Source organism: Austrofundulus limnaeus, unplaced genomic scaffold (genome assembly GCF_001266775.1).
Source record: "Austrofundulus limnaeus strain Quisiro unplaced genomic scaffold, Austrofundulus_limnaeus-1.0 Scaffold19, whole genome shotgun sequence".
NCBI classification, from domain to species: Eukaryota; Metazoa; Chordata; class Actinopteri; order Cyprinodontiformes; family Rivulidae; genus Austrofundulus; species Austrofundulus limnaeus.
Genome location: NW_013952421.1, coordinates 713,262 through 732,995, shown reverse-complemented (window position 1 = coordinate 732,995; position 19,734 = coordinate 713,262). Strand labels below are relative to the sequence as shown.

Here is a 19,734-nt window from a genome sequence, read left to right as displayed (position 1 = left end):
TTGACATTTTAAACCTTAATAAAAAATCGATACAGGGCTTTAGAATATCGATACAGTATCAGGAAATGAAATATCACGATATTTCAGTGTATGGATATTTTCTTACACCCCTGAGAGTAATACTAAAAAAGGAAATAAATAAATCACAATTGGAGGTTTGTCTGTTTATTTAGTAGAAAATGATAATAATAAGCACCTGCTGAAAAACTATTTTTTAAACTAAGCATCTTAAGTTTGGTTGTTGTTGTTGTTGTTGTTGTTGTTGTTGTTGTTGTTGTTGTTTGACACAATTTCATTTGGTTGTAATTATACATTTCTTCAAATCTCGTTCAAGAAAAAACAAAACAAAAATGTTTGATTTTTACTTCAAAGTTTAAAAAGATCACTTTCATCTTTAATGAATCACTGCAATGAATTTTTACTGCAAGTATATCAGAGTTTATACTTCTACATAAATGTTTATGGTCTGCTTTAAAAAAGTCTAAATATTTCTAATTCCATTTTTATTAAAATCAAAATGAAAACGCAGTTCAGGTGGTGTTTCCACATATTGGTGTTGTTTTGTAGGATGACACAGAGGCACTGCCTGGAGGGCCAGGTGTACTCGGTGCCTCTCATCCAACCCGAACTGAGGCGAGAGGAGGCTGTTCATCAAATCGCAGATGCCTTGCTGTACCTGGAGTCCATTTCTACAGACATTTTCAGAAGGCAAGTCCAGCACACACACTCATCTTTCACAGGAACTACAAAAACACAACTCAGCTCCTGAATTTTTATTTTTTTTTTCGTTTGAGTGACCACATTCACACTGCAGGCAAAAATGATTCAAATTAGATTTGTTTGGATGACACTCTGAATGTGACAAATCAGATTGTTTTTCCCAATCTGACCCACGTCTTTTTCATATGTTTTTCAAAGCAACTGCAGTCTGAACATTTATGTCACCTTTCATCCGACTTTTACGTCATCGAGGTGGGGATGTACAGATAGATCCAGATACTAATATTATTAATACCTGCATCATGCCGTTTAAGGCCTGTCTTCAGCCACAGAACAGAAGTCCATTAACTTTGTCTTTTTTTTTTAATTTCCTGCTCTGGACGAAAAGTGATTCACACAGTGAAGCACATGCACAGTAGGTACAGCGAGTGCATGCACCTGACCAGCAGATAGTATGGTCGATCAAGTAGTTTGTGATAATGTTTGAATCACGTGGCTACAATTTAAAGTGAAGTGAAGATAGTACTACTGACAATGTATTACTAGACTTGGAGAATTAAATGAGGATATCTGGTCAGAGGGAATTTGGATGTTATGAGAAATCAGATGAGGCTAATAAAATTATTTTAAAAGTATAAAGTTAAACACAAAAATGGTCCAAAACCCACAATAATAGATGTTTCCATGATGTTTTTACCCCCAGAATTCTTCTAAAAACACATAAAATTTATACTCGCCATGATTTTAATGTGTTATACAGTGTGTCTCACGGTGAGCATATATAGCATACTATATACACTCTCTGTATACTGTTGGCAGTATAAACTCACTGTGTATGTTGTGCTGCAATATGCACTCACTATATATATATATCTTCTTCCTGGTCTGTACTGGCTGAGTGCAATAAAATAATAATCTGTTTCAGATCATTACATCACCAAATGTTCCAACAGGTAAAGGCTTTGAAACTGTCAAGTTGTTATGTTTATAAAAATGAACAGCAAATACCTTTTTACCCACAAAACATCTATCAGAAAGGTCTGATAACTGTGAACCAAAGTGATATCAAATACCACAGCAGCTGTTGTAATGGATCAAGTTGTCATATTCAGCAGATTGTTTACAAACAGCAGCTGTTTTAGAACAGATGGCGCCGTTTGTCACCCTGAAAATAAAAATGTCTGCTGTAATTAGGTGGAAACAGTAATATTTATGGATGGAACATTTTGGGGATTTAAACCTCTTGAATTATGTCTTGTTTGCTGAAACTTTATTAGTAAAATCTCCTCAAACAGATCGGTTCAGCGAACACTCATTGTTGTGAAATTATTGACTCTCTTGGATGTTTAAGAGGTATTTTACTTTGATATCAGTTGTGCTTTTGGTCATATCCGTACTGGTTTGTGCTTTCAGGGTTTCTGAAAGTGTAGAGAAGAACCGGCGCCAGTTGCAGAGCGTCTCTGACCGGATCCGACTGGCTCAGGCCCGCGTTGATAAGATTAAAGGCAGCAAGAAAGCCACCAAGGTAACACACATCTCTCAGCTTCAAAATCAACTTTTTTACAAGTTTTTTTGTCTGATTTACAGTGTCGACAAAACAAAATGACTTTCATGTTTGTGTAGGTTTTCTCTAGTGCCAAGTACCCGGCCCCGGATCGGCTACAGGACTATTCATCTATCTTTACCGGGGCCGCAGACCCCTCCTCACAAACTCGCCCTCGTCACAAGATACAAAATAAACTTCGGCCTTTTGATGAGACGGCCTGGCAGGTGAGATAAAAACATTAAAAAAAAACGTTAAATCTACAAACATTGTTTTGCACTTTTTAAAATAACAGCAAAATACTCAGATCAGTAATAATATTATGTTTTATGTCAAAAATGATTTGACATTTACCACTAAAATGAGGAGAGCATGCAAACTCCACACAGAAAACCCCCCCCCAGGTCCAAACCGGGGATTGAACCCAGGGCGATCTACTGTGAGACAACAGTGATAAACGCTTTCCCATCATGCTGCCGTAAAGCATAATGTTTACAAAGAAGAGAAAAAACTGTTTCCAACCAGTATTAAAGACAAAACATTTGTGCCTGTCGTTCTCCATGTATGCAGATTTGACTGAGCATCATGCAGACAGTAAAATCTGTCACGTACCGTACATGCTGCATGGAGAATATCAGGAGCTGTGTGCACGAGCGTTTGTCATTTAGGCGAGGAAATTGACTGTAAGTGTGTGAGTGTGTGTGTGCCCAGCTCAGTTCAAGCTCATGCATTATTCATAGCGAAGCCCACAGTTTTTCCTGCACCGTCTCGTATTTTCTGCTGCGTGTGCTCGCTCCTGTCAGAGTGTTGATTTTTGTTTTTGTGAGCATGTGCGTGTGTTTGTCGGACTGAAAGAAAACACTGGCAATTTTCTTTGGTGGAGGAATACATTATTCAGTATCCTCCTGAATCGATGTCCCCGGTGATGTGATTGTCAGCGTTAGTGCGTCTGTGCTCAGAAACACTTTGGTGGCGTTTGTCTTTCAAGTTACTCAGGGTTCAGTTGGCGTTTTGCAGATCACTCCTCCCACAAAGACACACACACACACACAGCATGTCTTGATCTCTTCCTTTCAGGAGAAGTTAATGTATTTCCCGGTGTGTGTGAGCAACAAGAAGAAGTCCGAGGATGAGACTGAAGAAGGGTTAGGCAGTTTGCCTCGGAACATCTCCTCTGTCAGCTCTCTGCTGCTCTTCAACACCACAGAGAATCTGTGAGTCAGCACAAACAGACACACACATTTCATAGAAACTAGAAGTGTTGCGTTTTGTTTATTTTACTTTTTTCCTCATGTGTTTTTGCAGGATGACTATTTTTGAATACTTTGTGCTATTTTAGCCATTCATACATCTAAACATTCAGCTCATTCAGGAAATGGTTGCTGTGGCTTTTTAGTTTTTGTGACTTTTACACTTTTCAGAAAACGTATATTTAGATGTTTTCCTCAAATGCATTTAGATTTCTACAGTTCCTTAAAAACATGTTTCTCTATTAAATCTGCTTCAGGATCCTGGCTCTGTTTTTGTCTTCTAATGCTACTTCTTGACATCTTTTAGCTTTAGATTTATGTTTTTATGGAATACTTTACCTAAAAAAATATTGGAAATACATCAGGAAAATGAATTTCGTACAACTTTAAGAAGATATTTGCAAGGAAAACAATCATATTGAATAATTTATTGTTACAGTATATTCATTATTCTGTTCATTATAGTAAATGAAAATTAGTAACTGACTAGTTGTTTTGTATCCTGTCTTTATTCTGCATGTTAATCTGCAGCCTCTATTTCTATTTCTGTTTTTATAATTGTATTCATATTTTGTTTATTGTGTAGTTATTTTTGTTTTGAATTTATGTGAACTATGTATGCTATGTATTTTGTGTTGTTTTATGTTTAACGTGTGGACCCCAGGAAGAGTCGTTGCAGGAAATGCAACTAATGGGGATCCAAATAAAAGAAAGAAAGCTAGCATTTAGCAACTTTTAGCTGCTGTCTAAAGTTTTTTCACTTTTAGCTGCTACTTCTAGAAACCTTTCTTAGTCAAACTTTTCCACTTTCAGTAGTTAGTGTTTTGCTACTTTATGCTAGTCTTTGGCTTTTCTTATTTTTTAGATTTTCGTTAGCTTTTTTATTACATGTAGCTTTTAGCTAACATGTTAATGTTTTGATACTGTTAGCTTTTACTCATTTTAGATTTTAGTAAGCTTAAGCTTTTACCCACATTTTTGCTACTCTTAGCTTTTTGCCACTCATGACTCAAGCTACTGTTTTACTCCTTTTGCCTTTTTTTAGCTTTAACAACTCAATTGCATCATATTTCATCGGTCATTCTGCTCTCAACAATCACATATTTTCACTGAAAAGACAATTTCTTTAGTGTTTGATCACATTTCTTGCCTTTAGCTTTTTTTATGTGTTTAGTAGTTTTTTTGTGTGTTTTGATTTTAAGGTATAAAAAGTACGTGTTCCTGGATCCTCTGGCGGGAGCAGTGACAAAAACACACACCACGCTGGAGACGGAAAAAGAGGAGAAACCGTTTGACGCTCCTCTGTCCATCGCAATGAGGGAGCAGCTGGAGCGACAGGTATCTTCTGATGACAAACGGATACTTTCCCATCCGAACACCCAGGATTGTTTCAGCTTCATGTTTGTTTCGCAGACAGCAGAGAGTTTTTTCTACGTGCCAGATCTGGGTCACGTGCCTGAGATCGACGTGCCGTCCTACCTCCCCGACCTCCCAGGTATTGCAGACGACCTGTCGTACAGCGCAGACCTCGGGCCTGGATTCGCCCCATCGGGATCCACGCAGAACATCCCTGAGCTGCCCTCCTTCACCGAGGAGAGCGTCGCACCTGGTATACAACTCCTGTTAAGATTAGTTTTATTTCAAATCTTTTTTTTTAATCTTAGCTTTTACCTTTTAATTGAAAAATATACTGTATATATATATTAAAAAATGTAATTTTTTTTTATTTTATTTGTTTTTTACTATACCACCACCCCTTCACTCCTAATTTACTTACAATACTAAGTATTTTTTTTTATTTCGTTTACTCAGTATTGTTTTGTAAATTAGGTTTCGTTTGAATCTATTTTGGGTCTAAAAGGGGCAGACATAATAAGATTTATTCTTCCTCTGCTACCTTTCATTTTATTTTGATTTGTGTATTTTCTTGGTTTTTATCGTATATAATTATTTTTAAAGAAATGAATACATTTTTTGAATTGAATTGTACATAAAGACGACACCCACCTGACCTCAGCTTGTGATGAGCACGTTTCATCTTTTTGTTCCAGGAGTTCAGCACCAAGCAAATTCTCTACCACCTCCACCGCCTCCTCCCCCTCCCCCTCCCCCCGAGCCTGTCCTCACTCCTGCCACCCCTTCAGGAGCTCCTCCACCTCCTCCACCACTTCCCCCTACAGAGATCTACACAGACGTCACTAAAGCGCCAAGTTCAGGTTTGCCACATCAGTTCACGTCGCACCAAGAGCCACACGATTTAAAGAAAAAAATAAAAACTTAAATGAACCAAGCTGCCATCAGTGAGCCAGATTTCACCTCCTCCGTCCACAGGCCCCGTGTCCGGAGCTCCGAGCGAAGTGGTGCAGCCCTCGAACGGCCGCGCCAACCTGCTGGAGTCCATCCGTAACGCCGGCGGCATCGGCAAAGCCAAGTTACGCAACGTTAAGGACCGCAAGATGGAGAAGAAGAAACAGAAAGAGCAGGAGCAAGGTGTGCTTTCAACTAATCGCTAAATAAACTCCCTTCTTGTGCCTTAATGTTCGATTTTAAAGAGCCATCATCGCCCACCGCTGAAAGGACGATCATGATTTTGTGTGTTTTGCATGTTTGTTAGCAAAATATCTCTGATTAACACTTGGAGTCAGCCCCACGCAAGATGGCCGCCACATCTAACTAATGTTAACTCAGCAATCAGTTTCGCAGATTGGCCTATAATTGGGAGTGGTAGTAGCTGAGACTGATCTTCAACACACATCTGAGCACTAATTGCACTAAAATTTTCTTTAAACTATTTAGTCATATTTGTTCATTAATAAATGGATGGAATTGATAGAAACTTTACAGAAACATTCATTGTGTTAACCTCTACAAGTTATTGTTTGAAGTTTAATTATAAAACGGCTGCCACAGCCAACTGAATTATAGTTGATTTAATATTTGGTGAACGTTTTGTATTAAAAGATTGCTCAAAGGATTTTCAACGATTGATCAAATCCTCTTTCTTTTTATCACAGCAGGTGTTATGCTGTCCTTCAATGCCGGGCTTTTGATTTATAAGTTGTTAAGCTACTTCCTATTGTTTTTTTCAGCGGTCAGAGCTGCATCCAGCGGTGGAGACTTCATGTCGGATCTCTTCAACAAACTGGCCATGCGCAGAAAAGGTGAGGAGTCCGTTTCGTGTGCGTTGGGATTAGAAGGTAATGTTGGTTCACGTCCTGCCGTCCTCTCTCCAGGCATATCAGGAAAAGGCCCGGCCGGTGGGGAGTCCAGCGACGCGCCTTCTGGTACCGGCGGTGCGTTTGCCCGGATGTCGGATGTCATCCCACCACCTCCAGCCCCTCATTTGGCGGCAGATGATGAAGACTGGGAGGCGTGACGTGATCGGCGATGAACGGCACCAATAAAAGTTTCTGTTGAAACCTTTCACTACATTTCACAATAACCTAAATAACCTTTATCAACCATAATAACCTTTCATCAAATCTAACAGTAGTTTGAAGCAAAAATAAACATTGCTGACACATATGTTAAAATAATTTATTGGCATTATCATAAAATTTAATAACAAACCTTAAATACAAAACATTCATCAAGATGAACAATTAGTGATGAATATATTCTTTACGTATATAAAACTTATAATCAAACAGAATGCTGAACAAATATCCAACAACTACAAAATCTCATTTTTAAATTTACTAATAGACTGAATAAAAGTTGAGTACAACTATTAAATGTCCTTTAAAACCTTTGCCGGTGCAGTGGCATGAGATTATTAGTTTGTATTCTTTAGTTTTACTCTCTGAACATGTAATTTAAAGAAAAAGAAGTAAAAAGTATGAAACATAAAAAACACCTCATTTGTTCAGTATTGTATCTTACACTGTAGATAACATCATTTTTCAAAGTTTTTATATTAATAGAACTTAAATTCAGTAAACTGAACATTGACTCATTTTCTCCTCGGGGGGGAAAAGAAACTACAGTTGCTTCTGCTTCTTTTCCAGGAAGAACTACAAAAGAAAAATAAATAATGTTAAATGTGTTTGTTTATATTTATTTACAATGCGAAGCCTTGAGGATGCTGGTTCTCACCTTTCGTAAGGCAGCAAAAGCGGGGCCGAAGGTGGCGTGTGTGTTTGTGCGATCCTTGATCCAGGTGGGCAGTTTGGACAGCGTCGCAGGCCGAGAGTAGCGCCTGTCGCACAGGATGATGGAGGAGTAGTCGCCACGGTGTCGGATGGCTCTTCCTTTGGAGAGAACAGATGACAGACGTGTGGGTGTGGCTCGTGTGTACAGTTATACTCCCCATCACCGTTCCTCTCACCTATAGACTGATTGACGGCCTTCATGCAAAGGTTTTCTATTAGTGCCTGTCCTGGGCTTCTGCCTTGGCTGCGAGGCTGAAACAGACAAACGACAATCTCAACATTATCTTTTATCTCTGCAGCATTACTCTTATTATGTTAATAAAATGTTAACTATTTAGAAAAATAAATCTAACCAGGTGTTTGTCCAGGTAGGACATTTTTTCCTGCAGTTCTGCTGATTTGATGTTTGGATAAGGCATTCCTACCATCACCACACACCTGTAAACACACAAGTGCTAATGTGGATTTTTTTTATTTTTATTTTGTCTCAACGCAAAGCAAAGAGGGGACATCTGTCCTGTGAACAGGTGAGGTACCGAGTTCCATTTTGGTGTTTGGCTACGTCTAGGCATAAGAAAGGTCACCATTAAAAATTGTGTTGCCTTGTAAAAATCCAAGATGGACACCACCATGAACTAGGCTGATCATTTGAGTAAACTCTGCTTTCTGGTTTTTATATTGCTTAAAAGTAATGTTTCCCAAAGTGCATGTGTGACTGGTGGTCCCTGGCCCTGCCTTTGCACCTGAAGTTGGATGAAACTGCTCCCTCTGCACCGCCTCAGGCAAGAAAAAAATCAAACAAAAATACCTCTGTTCTTATACAGTCCAACTCTTACACACTTGAATTTCTTGCACCAAAATCATTAACTTGCTTTTCAGTCCAGAAAAACACTCATTCTCTCCAAATCCCTCAGCTATGGGAGACATCGGTTCACCTTTATTTATTTTTTTATATAATGAACAAGATCCAACAGCTGGTTGAGTACGTGTAAATAACACAAACCTGCCCAAGTCGTCAGAGAAGTTGATGCCCTCGCTCATCTTCCCTCCAACCACAGAGATCAGCAACGCTCCTGTGAGTCCGCTGCTGTCCACAGCACACTTCTGTAACGACAGGAGACAAGTTCCTGTTGGTAATCAAATCCATATTATTGCTACTCAGGTAATAAGTCAGCAGTGGCGGCGTTACCTGGATACAACGAGAAAACTCGTTTAGCACCTGCTCCACCTGGCTGGCTTTCTTTGGCTCCTGGAAGATCTGAGGAGAGGAGACATTTGTGATTTGTTCATTTTGAACATAAAAATTGTTTTGTTTTATGGTAGGACTTTTTTTATATATATATATAAACCTGCACCTTTTTCTTATTGGCCAGTCGGGCGAAGACGCCACCAGCTTCCCAGTGAGAAATGATTCGCCTTGAATACTCGTAGGAGGGGAAGAAACAGACCACCCCGCCGGGAACAACGTTGCAAATGTTGGAAAGGATGCGACCAGTTTCATCCATCTATTACCAAAAATAAAAAAAAAATCTTTATGGTAGTGATTGTTAAAAGAAACTCCAGTCAGTTAACTGTGGGGGGAAAAAAAGATAACTTTATAACATAATGTCAAAGCTGTTGAAGGTAGGGGTGCTTAGGGTGCTGCAGCACTCCCTGATGAATGTAGGACATGCATGCATGCAAAGAGAATTCACAAGAAATATGACAAAACATATTTTACTCATATCTTAAAATTCCCATATCTGTGAGTTTTGTAAATGTAGCCCTGTTATTGTAGGTGTGTGAGCAAAATTTTACAACCAATTAAAACCCACAAAAAAAAGCAGACCAGCAGCATCAGGTCATGATTTTATAAATATTATCCATCTGAATCCCCACCCCTCCAAATGATATGTTACCACCATGCATATCGTAGATTAAACCCTTTTAATTTTTTGCTGTTTTTGTTACCATTCGAGGAGAGTCTCTGCTCTGAAAAGTAAAATCCAGCTCCTGACCAGACGGGCCGGCGCACAAGACGAGAGGCAAGATGTTCTCCGGAGGAATCACGTGGCCTGCAGGAGGGAGAGCCAACAAAAATGACATGAAAACTAAAACTCAGCAACATGAGATTAAAGTTTGTTAACTCTATTTAATCAAAATGTCATTTTCTTACATTTAAAATAATCCAGTTCACAGAAAACCCATCAGTAATCTAAATTCAGTTTTGCTTGGCTTAAAATCAAAAATGTGTATAAATGTATAATTTACTATTTTTAATATTTTCAGTTATTTTATGCGAACTTATTTTCTTGTAATAAACAATGCTTTAGGTTTCATTCTAAAACATAGCATATATACCATTTTCTTATTTTTAAGTGATCTATAAATACAGCTGAAAAGACATTTACATAATGTCAACAGAATTTTACAACAAATTTTGATATATACAGATAACAGCTGTGCAAATACTACTGAATTAGCACCAAAAAATCTAAATAGCTCATTTCAAGTAAAGTTTTATAGGTGCTAAACCTAATAGATAATTTCATTTAGATTTTTACCTCTTTAAAATTAAAATGTCCTCATTGAAATAACTTTGCCAAAAATAAAAAAAACAATATGCGCTCTGACAGGCATTCACTAAATTATTTTTAAAAGCTAAACAAATGTTAGCAATTATTTTAAAATTTGAGATGAATTACAATACTATTTAGCTACAATGTTTTTTAAGACCTCTGAAAGACTGATTCAAGACATTTTAAGGCTAATACAGGCCTTATTTTTGGATAGATTAATTCAATGCCTTTTAATGCTTTTAAAGGATCTGCAGGAACCCTGATCATAGAAAACATCTCTATAAACTGATGCAATGTGTAAAAGAATTAAAAATAAGAGCTGCTCACCGCAGGAAAACTCAACGATCCGCTCCTCTTCCACACCAGCAGAAAACAAAAGCTCCTGTTTGAAGTCTGAAACCTACGTGTGATATATTTCTGTGTTAACGAAGTGAACGTAAATACTATATTAATGGTTGTTTCTGAAGGAGCTCACGGGCTGCATGGTGCCTCCAGCGATGATGACAGCTCTGCACTCCTTCAGCACCTGAGCAAAGTGGACTGCTGGGTTCAACAGGAGGAACTTGACGCTGCTCTCTGACAAAACGTCTGGGAAATAAACAAACATAAATAAAATCTGCTGTCCCCCCCCACCACAAACAGCTCGATAATTAGCCTTTTCTTTGAAACGTTTGGAAAAATAGATACCTTGTTTGCGCACCACCACCCTGCCGTCAGTATTACTGTTAGTGAGGGCCATGAAGAAACCCTCCACTTGCATCATCGGAGACACAGCCAGCACTTTGTCTGCTTCTGCTGCCCCCTGCTGGTCAATTGAGGAAACTGCATACAGAAGAGTACAAACTATGAATCAGTTTTGCTGTTTTAAATGAAGCTCTTGTACATACTGTGCGCAGCTGACTTTTGTCTTCTGAGTCACCTGGTGCGGAGCTCTGGCTGCTCTGTAGGGTCTGGAGGTAACGATTTAATCCTTCTGTGCGACGGTTCTCCTTGTTGGAGCTGCTGGTGTGCAGAGTAACACCTGAGCCTGCGTACTTCTCCATAAATCCACCCAGCTGCAGACAGGAAACAGCTGGCTCTCGTTGGGTTTTACAGTACGTAATACTCAGAAGTATACAAATATATATATTAACTTACCTTCCTGCTGATCATGCTCTTCTCAAAGTATTTTTGTAACTAAAGAGAGAATACAGATTTACTCGTAGTTGTGTTGAATTTGATGTGATTTAAAAAAACAACTATGATAACTACCTTAAACAAGTTTATGTTGTCGATCTGAGCCCTGAATAGGAAGTTATTGATGGAGTGCATCTCTGTCCCTAGAAGAAACAGAGCTCAGTGGTTAGAGAACTCTGCTTTAATGTGAATTATCTTTTATTTTCCCCCCATCGACTCCTAACCTGCTTGTGTAGTCTGGCTCTGTGGATTCTGCCCAACTTTCCCTGCAGAGAAGAAGAAAACAAATGAATACATGTTGCAAGGATCTGTGAGTAAAGACAAACAGCTCAGAATCACCTCCTAGCACACGCACCAGCCCCTCAACAACGAACAGAATCTGCTTGATGTACATCACGTTTTTTGCCTTTAGTCTGCTCCTGGTGTTGAATGGACACGAGTACGTTACGTACGAGGGGGAGACCCAGTGGGATTAGTGGCGTAAATCTCTTGTGTGACACTTACTTGTAGCGATCGGCGTACTGCCTGAGCTGGCAGTGGGCGCGGCAAAGCTGCAGGAATTTTTGAGAACGTTAGCATATCGCTAAGGCCAAACGATAGCTCAGGTTTGAAGAGTTTACCTGTGCTCCAGTGAGCTCTGCGCTGTGTATGCAGGAGAGAGTGTCGCTCAGATTGTGAGCTTCGTCTATGATCACCACCTGTGTGAAACGCAAGAGTTTGAATGTCAGTTGTATAATAAAAAACAAAAAAATTATAGCCGTTCTAGAGATTTCTATTTTTATAATTACTTCTTGTAAATTGTGTTACTTACTGTATGAATGCTTATCAAGCAATTTTATTCTTGAATTTTTGTCCTATTTTCACAATTTATAAATTAAAACATTCAGTTCTTTCAGGACATTACTGCTATGACTTTTGGTACTTCAGTAATTTATACTTTTTGAGAAATGCAGCTTTTTCGGCCATGTTTTTCTCATTGAAATATCCTTAAAAACCTTCCTTCAAAATGTTCATAAATCTTTACTGTACTTTTTGGTTCTTTGTGCTAATTTCAGCTTGCTTCGGCTTCTATTTAGCTGATTTTAGATTTTTTTCTGCCTTTTTTTTAGACATTCTGAACCTTTCTGCTATTCTTCTGCTAAGTTCAGCTTTTTTGCGCTTCTTTCAGCTTTTTTCTGCCATTTTAAGCTTTTATGTCAGCTGTTTTCTCATAATGTCAGCTGTTTTTTGTGTTTTTAGCTACTTTTGAGCTAATTTGATCTTTTTTTTCCAACTAAAATCAACTTTTTGTGATAATTTTAGTTTCTTACTGCTTAATTCAGCAAATGTGTTTTTCTTTTTTCTTTGTGCTAACTTCAGCTGTTTCAGCTACTTCTTTTGATGCTATTTTAGGCTAGTTTTTCTTAGCTATTCAGCTAAAATCTTTCAGCATTAAGCATTCACACTGTTATTTTTACTTTTTTATGTTTGCTTTCATGTGTTTTTATCAGTGTACAGCACTTTGTGCAACAATGTTGTTTTTAAAGTGCTTCCTGAATAAAGTTGTATTTTATTGTATTTTGTAAATTACAGTGTAACTCTTCCAAATGATGAACAGATTACAAATGATCAGCAGTTACCATACCTGCCCCTTCAGCTGGACCCCTGCTGCTCTTCTTGTAGCTTCATGAAGCACCATCTGATAGGGCAACACAACCAACTGCAAAACCACAAAAAAAACAATTACAGCTGCTTGCAAAGAACAACATCAAACCAGTGCAGAAGTAACAGACCGCGTTACCTGTGCAGGTGGAACAGTAAGACGTGCAGCGTAATAAGGGCATGAATGCGTCTCTTTGCCCAGTTTCAACAAATGCTCCACATCGTGAACACACCCCAGAATCTCATCCCTCATCTGCTGCAGAGCAGAAGCTTTGTTGTAAGGACACACGCTCTTCGCAGGACCCCTCTTACGTTTCGCACCGTCTTCGTGATCCTGCTTCTCTGCAAAGTGACAGTAAAAGCTGTAAGCTCCCAATAACAAAAAGGAAAACCTCTGTTTTTTTTTTTTTGTTGTTGGATGAGTAGCTGTGCAGCTGAATGACATACGGTGCTTGTTTTTCTGCATCTCCAGGCAGCGGTCGTTGATGCGCTGCACGCTGCCCAGCTGTCGCACCTCCTCATTGATGCACAGATTCTGCAGAGCACAGAATACAACAGCAATGTAAACACATTATTATTTAGACACACATAGCTGTGTGCAAATATACCGAAACATTGCTCATTTGTGTTTCCTTTCAGGTAACACGTGTAGGAATCAAGTCACAGTTTAGTTGATGTTAGACGTCAGGAAAACATTCAGTTATGAAAACTGAAAATAGGTTTTAAAGAAACTGCCTGCTTCTAGTTGGGTAAAATGTTCCAGACCAGCAGAGGTGCCAGGAGCAAACTATAATTGGTTGACCTTTTCAGAAATTACTTTTTGCCATTTACAAGCTCCTTTTATGTCCTGTCAGAGTCTAGAAACATTTTTCTACAAATTGACACGTTGCATAACTTCTCTTTTACATCTCACTATGATCTGTAAAGATGCCTGGTTGAAAACTCGTGATTTTATAGTAAGTACATGCTCAAATGTATTTTAAACTTGGTCCTAGTCATGAGCCAAGCTGGTTTAATATTTATTGAAACAAAAAGATAAATTAACCTTGATTTCTATACATGTCAGAATTTAGATAAAAAATAAAAACGACCTTTCCCCTATGACATTTTATGTAGATCTTAGAACTAATAAATAGAAATATCTAATTTAAAGACACATTCATTTCTTATGCCATGATAAATGCCATATTATTATAATGCCATAGATTATTTATAATCACAACTTTTGCATTTTATATACATTTTATCACAACCCATCAAATCATTTAAAAAACCTTCACTAAAGATAAATAAAGCAAACTTTCTGACACACTGAGGCACATTAACTCCTTTTGTTAGCTGCATGTTTAAGAACATAATCAGTCATTTGACGTTCTCTGTTGTCGAACTTCCTTTTCTTGGCTTTAAAGTTGATTGTGAGAAATCTACGCCGAACGGGTTCAGTTTTTATAAAAAGCAACATGAGCAAAAAACCAAAACAAACATTCCCCTTCAAGTACTGGAAAATCTCTCGTTAGTATTATGTGTTCATACCTGGCGAGAGCCCAGTGTGACCACACTGATGCTCTTACTGAAGGGACTCTTCTGAACCTCGCGGACAAACTGGGCCAGCTGGGAGTGAGTGCGACTGCAGTAATAAATCTAAAAACAAACACATCGTCTCGTGTCAGAGTCCAGCGTGATACGAATCAGTTTGGACTTTTATGCCTTTTGACACAAACCTTCGTCACGTGCTCTTCAACCAGCTCATCGTCCTCCTCATCCTCGCCTTGGAGGAACCTGAGCACACGGAGCGAGCAGACTTGTTGTCATCTTTGTATTTCAGATAGTTTGAACTGCAGAACAATTGTTCTCACCTGTTTTTACTTTTTGATTCGTCATCACTTTCATACTCTGCAACAATAAGCTCTTCGTCCTCCTGATCCCCTGCAGTTTCAGTCCGTTCCTCTTTGCTTAGCTGAAGGAACTTTATCGTTTCATCTTCCTCTGAACTCTAAAGTCAGAGTGAAACACTTTAATTTCCTTCTTTTATGTGGTTCAAGGTGAATATTGCAGCTGATCTTACCTTTCTTTTACTTGCATACTTTAGGTGAGCGTTGTTTCTGATCATCTCTAAACGTTCTTCCCTCTTCTTCCTTTTTAACTCCTCCTCCTGACACACAAAGGTTTTGGTTAGAGTCAAAAGCAAAAAAGGGAAGTGGTGGGGGGGGATAAACATGAATAATCCTGCTGAAGTTCACTCTCACCTTCAGCTTTGACACTAATTCACGTTCAGCCTTTTTCTGGACAAAGTCGGTGATCCAGTCCGGCTCTGCCGAGGAGCTGGTGTTGGAGGATGGAGCAACCGAGGTGGAGAGAGCTGCTTCTCCTTCCTGCAGCAGAGCAGCTGCCTCCTGCTTCTTCTTCTCCTCATAATCTGTCAGCCAGCTCAGGGCTCCACAGATGAGACTCAGTGACTTGCCCTAAAGAAAAAAAATGTGGACATTCCATGGAAGGTGAAGGCAGAGCATTGTTTTTGCGTGCGTCGGGAGTCAATTCAATTCAAGATGGCCACCACAGGTAACTGACCTTGGATCACACAGAAATGGTGGTTGCAGCTGACGGTCAATCACAACACATACTTGAAGCACTAATAGATCATGCCAGATCTTGCATAATCGTACATTATTATGTTAAATGAATTTATGTATTTGAATTGTTTTTAAACACACCGTTCCAGTTGGGCTTTCAAAGATGCCAACTTTGCCTTGGTCCAGAGCACTGTAGAGGGCTCGCATGAATTGCTCCTGGATGTTATAGGGTTGGTAGGGAAATGGAAACTGGGCCCTGTCATTTTCCATGGTCCAGATGCACCTGGAAGAAAAAAAATAAAAAAATAAAAACAGCATTCAGTTCAGACTGGCCTGTCTTGACTTCTGGCAGTGATTAAGCGTCACGTTTCTCAACTCTACAAAAGCAGATGAATGTTATTCAAAGATAGATTACATTCTGTGAGTTACTATAACCATCCGCCTACAGATGCAAGCTATACCGATGCCTTAAATGGAAAACATGGGATAAAATACAAAGCTAGCCAAAGCAATGCAGGGTCAAGTCTTCTTATTATACAGCTACATTTGCCCTCTGACTTTCAAAAGATACAAAGATAAGCTTATAATTGTAAACTTACAAGATATGTGAATTATCGTTCCTTCTTATGTTAAACTCCCGGCATTTCAATAACCGCGCCAACAAACAGAAGCAGCCACGTAGTGTGGCCAATAGGGAGCGAGATACAAAAAGGAGCGTGTGTTATGTTATCTGACACCAGACTTGTGAGTGGAGCTATTTAATACTAAGCTATACTTTGCTAATTCTCCCAACTATATTTGATTATTTCAGAAAACAAGAAGCTATGATTGTTTTGTGTTAGTGTGGTGGAGTTTAATATTTACCCAAGTTGTTCTCTCTTTTAAGCACCGCCTTTTCGGTAGATGCTCGCATCAATGTGTAACGCCACTAAGGCTCGCTCGTCACGCTTGAGCCTTCTGGACTGTCTCTGGAAAGTTCTCTGCTCTTCCACCGCGCTTGTCAGCTGCCATACAGCGAAGCAACGTGAACTGGCAGCGATCATTTGTCGGATTTAAGCGTGGCTACATCAGCTTTTGTGCAGTTGTCTTGATGCTGCATCGTGTCCATTAATTTAAGGCAGCAATAACAGTAAAGTTGCGTCAGCGCAGACAGCTTTTAACGACGACGGGAGAGCCTGCTGGTGTTGCTTGTTGCACTAGCGTGACTCGCGCATAGCCAGCGTCAGTCATTTAGTTTAGATTACGCTGCGTTGTCTGGTTAGGGGTCTTGACTCATGACTATGACTGCAGAAAAACAGACAGGCGGAGGACAACACATAATGGAGGGTGAAGACATCACACCAAAGAAAGATGGGGGCGTTTTAAAGGTAAGTAACCATGTTTTTGTACTCTTAGCTAGGCTAACGTTAGCCGCTTTAGCAAGTATCTGTCACATGCAACCTAAAGAAAACAAATTGCAATGTTGAGAGGACTGCGCTGTATTTCCCCCCTCCTGAGTTGTTGCTTTTGGTGCACACATCATTTATTACTAAGGGATCGCATTGACGTCGAGAATTGGCTTCGCAACCCTGAGCATTTCCAGAAGTATGGGGTAAGAGAACTGTCAGAATCACTGTATGTGTAAGAGTCTACATTTGTACACGCAAGTCTATAAACGTACATGAATTTGTTACAACTTTGCCACATTACAAGTATGAATCAAATTTACAAGTACGAATCAAATTTACAAGTACGAATCAAATTTACAAGTACGAATCAAATTTACAAGTACAATTCTTTTACCTGTCAAAATAACAGACACTATGCATGGAACACCGAAAAGATCGATTGTAAACAGTAACTAAGCCAGACCACTGGGGGGACATGACCACTGCCTCAATTGGGACCAGATGAACTCTTTAAAAACACAATTTGCTGAAGGGAAAAGCATTTGGAGGCGTTTCAGTTTGTCTTTCATGTCATGTAAGTACAACAATAAAGTATATAGTGGATTTATGATGAAGTATGTTATTTTATTTAATTTTTACTTTAACACATTTTATTTTAAAAATATTTTATTCAATTTCTTAAACAGAATCCTGCTTTTATGATAGTCTTTTTTGAACATTTATTTTATTTTTCTTTTGCACTTTGTCATAATGTTTTGTTTGTGGAAAGCACTGATTTGTCTTGTTGCTGAAATGTTTTATATAAAGCTGCCTTGCCTCAGGTCAGCAGCACAATAATTAATATACAGTGGAGTGATGACGAAATGTTCCAAATTATTTATAGACAATATTTTTTAAGTAACTTCTCTTTAACTTATGATACTGTTAACACTACTCTACACTACTACTGAAGACTGGAGCCAGGTGGAGAACAAACCTTCAGATGGTTGAAGTACAGACGTCTTCATGACCTGCAGAACATCAGGACTGATGCTGGAGCTTTCTGCAGAACATCAGGACTGATGCTGGAGCTTTCTGCAGAACATCTGGACTAATGCTGGAGCTTTCTGATACATGTGTGCATTCAGGTGTCAGAAATACTCAGAAACACCACGACAGGCCAGAGCAGGGAGATGAAAATGAATCAATGAAAATATTAATTTCATTTTAGTGACCGTTGAAAGAAATATCAGTAAAAAATTAATTTTAATAAAAATGAAGTATTTATGTCACAATGTAGTAGTAATAATAGTAGTACACTATATTATGTGTTAAAATGTGTTATTTGCGATACGTTTCATTAAACATTTTAACAATTTATTGCCCCCCCCCCTTTTTTTTTTTACTATATTCATTGTTTTATCTATCACTCACAGCTCATAGTTAGGTAAAAACAAAAGTGTTGAATATTTAAATTTTTTATTTATTAAAGTAAAACCATCAATCAATGTCAAATAAATGAAAACTTCTAGGTAAGCTTTAATATAAACAGATTAAACATCCTGAGTTTAAAAAAATATGTCAAGGCCTGGTGTTTGACTTCCTCAGCTCTAAACAGGTCATTTTAAAACTGTACATTTGTATTAACTGAACTTTTCAGCTGTCATGAAGGCTTTAAAACCCTGATGGATAGATTTTGTTCCAGTGTCTCCTCAACCTGCTGCTGGTTCAGTTCTTCAGATGGTCAGGAACTCCATAACCTCCTCGTCCACCTGTCAGATGTAGGCGTGGATGTAGAGGACATCTGTCCCGGGTCCATGATGGGCTGAACGCTGCTCGCTGCATCAACTGCACTTATCTAAAAATCAACAGGTTAACAAGACTGATTTATTTTAACTTTATTGAATTATATTAACTTTATTTCTATTAAATTTATAATATTACTGCTAATACAACTATTTGACCTGATGTGGGGTGGAACTGGCTTCCACTGGTTGTAGTCTCACTGATGGAGCCTGATGGTCTCAGTCCTGCTCTGATATAAAGGTCTGGAGACAGGTCCTCAGTGGGTCCACAAACAGATTCAGGTCCATGTTGAAGAAAAGTAAATTAAAAAGATCACAGTTATAATATCACACAGTCACAGCCAGCAGTCTCATTAATCAGACAGCAAACATTTTTCTACACATGTTGGTCACTGAAATCTGAAGGAAGTAGTTTGGTAGTAGTTAAAAATAGATTAACTTAGTTAAACACAGTTTAACTTTGATTTATGGTGATTCTAATTAAAATCAGTGTCCGTGTATTTCTGACAAAGCTTTAAAAATGTAGCCAACAAGGTCTTAATAAACAAAACAAAATATAGTCAGAGAAAGCTTTTTAAACTCACTGTTAACACCAATTAGGTTTTGTTCTTTTCAAGCCGTTCTAAATAAACTTCGACTGAACAGGAAACATGAGGCTGTTTTTTCTTTCCTATTCATATCATCATGCTAACGCTAACACCATGTTAACAACAACAGCAATCAGCGAAGCTCTACTTTCAGCATAGAAACTGTTTAAACACATCCTCTTACAAATACTGACAAGTACTACGTGTACCAAATGTGAAATAAATAATACAAACTACTATTAAAAGTAAAAAGAGTTTAACACAGTTGTTTAGGGGTTTGATGGTGGGCGACTTGAGTCCCCCTGCTGGCCGGGTCAGAGCACTGCCGTTATGTGTTTTTGAACTTGCATTATTTTTTCCATTATG

General features: G+C 38.6%; 3 protein-coding genes across 9 annotated transcripts in view; 2 read left to right on the top strand and 1 right to left on the bottom strand.

Annotated features, from left to right (window-relative positions):
• The window catches only part of wash1 (WAS protein family homolog 1), a 7,937-nt gene extending 957 nt beyond the window's left edge, over positions 1-6,980 (top strand). The window contains exons 2-11 of one of the 2 annotated variants that reach the window (XM_014003502.1): positions 568-708; positions 2,134-2,245; positions 2,344-2,490; positions 3,341-3,477; positions 4,716-4,851; positions 4,931-5,122; positions 5,565-5,729; positions 5,845-6,003; positions 6,603-6,674; positions 6,747-6,980. In XM_014003502.1, the coding sequence (XP_013858956.1) occupies positions 568-708; positions 2,134-2,245; positions 2,344-2,490; positions 3,341-3,477; positions 4,716-4,851; positions 4,931-5,122; positions 5,565-5,729; positions 5,845-6,003; positions 6,603-6,674; positions 6,747-6,917 (1,432 nt within the window). In that variant the 3' untranslated portion in view covers positions 6,918-6,980. Of the gene's footprint in view, positions 1-567; positions 709-2,133; positions 2,246-2,343; positions 2,491-3,340; positions 3,478-4,715; positions 4,852-4,926; positions 5,123-5,564; positions 5,730-5,844; positions 6,004-6,602; positions 6,675-6,746 lie in introns of both variants that reach the window. The other variant, XM_014003503.1, reaches the window with a different exon arrangement.
• Positions 6,981-7,036: 56 nt separating this feature from the next.
• Positions 7,037-18,307, bottom strand: ddx11 (DEAD/H (Asp-Glu-Ala-Asp/His) box helicase 11). 5 transcript variants are annotated; one of them, XM_014003500.1, is made up of 28 exons: positions 17,974-18,307; positions 15,751-15,892; positions 15,286-15,501; positions 15,105-15,191; positions 14,896-15,032; positions 14,761-14,818; positions 14,573-14,680; positions 13,487-13,574; positions 13,179-13,381; positions 13,023-13,097; positions 12,019-12,096; positions 11,903-11,949; positions 11,738-11,817; positions 11,623-11,664; positions 11,474-11,541; positions 11,360-11,398; positions 11,142-11,277; positions 10,910-11,044; positions 10,698-10,810; positions 10,550-10,622; positions 9,615-9,718; positions 9,020-9,169; positions 8,854-8,922; positions 8,668-8,768; positions 8,018-8,102; positions 7,841-7,916; positions 7,609-7,763; positions 7,037-7,526 (listed from the first exon to the last, which is right to left on the bottom strand). In XM_014003500.1, exons 2-28 carry the CDS (start codon positions 15,877-15,879, stop codon positions 7,494-7,496), a joined length of 2,685 nt encoding a protein of 894 aa, XP_013858954.1. In that variant the 5' UTR covers positions 15,880-15,892; positions 17,974-18,307; the 3' UTR covers positions 7,037-7,493. The 5 variants fall into 5 exon arrangements, with proteins under 5 accessions (XP_013858954.1, XP_013858952.1, XP_013858951.1 ...); XM_014003498.1 differs by lacking the exon at positions 17,974-18,307 and adding an exon at positions 16,474-16,560; XM_014003497.1 differs by lacking the exon at positions 17,974-18,307 and adding an exon at positions 16,209-16,293.
• Positions 16,640-19,734, top strand: part of fkbp4 (FKBP prolyl isomerase 4) — a 9,634-nt gene continuing 6,539 nt past the window's right edge. Inside the window, exon 1 of one of the 2 annotated variants that reach the window (XR_001309877.1) lies at positions 16,640-16,976. Coding sequence is in view for 1 of the 2 variants with exons in the window: in XM_014003504.1 (XP_013858958.1) it covers positions 16,884-16,976 (93 nt within the window). In the remaining variant the exon portion in view is untranslated. The remainder of the gene's footprint in view (positions 16,977-19,734) is intronic. The other variant, XM_014003504.1, reaches the window with a different exon arrangement.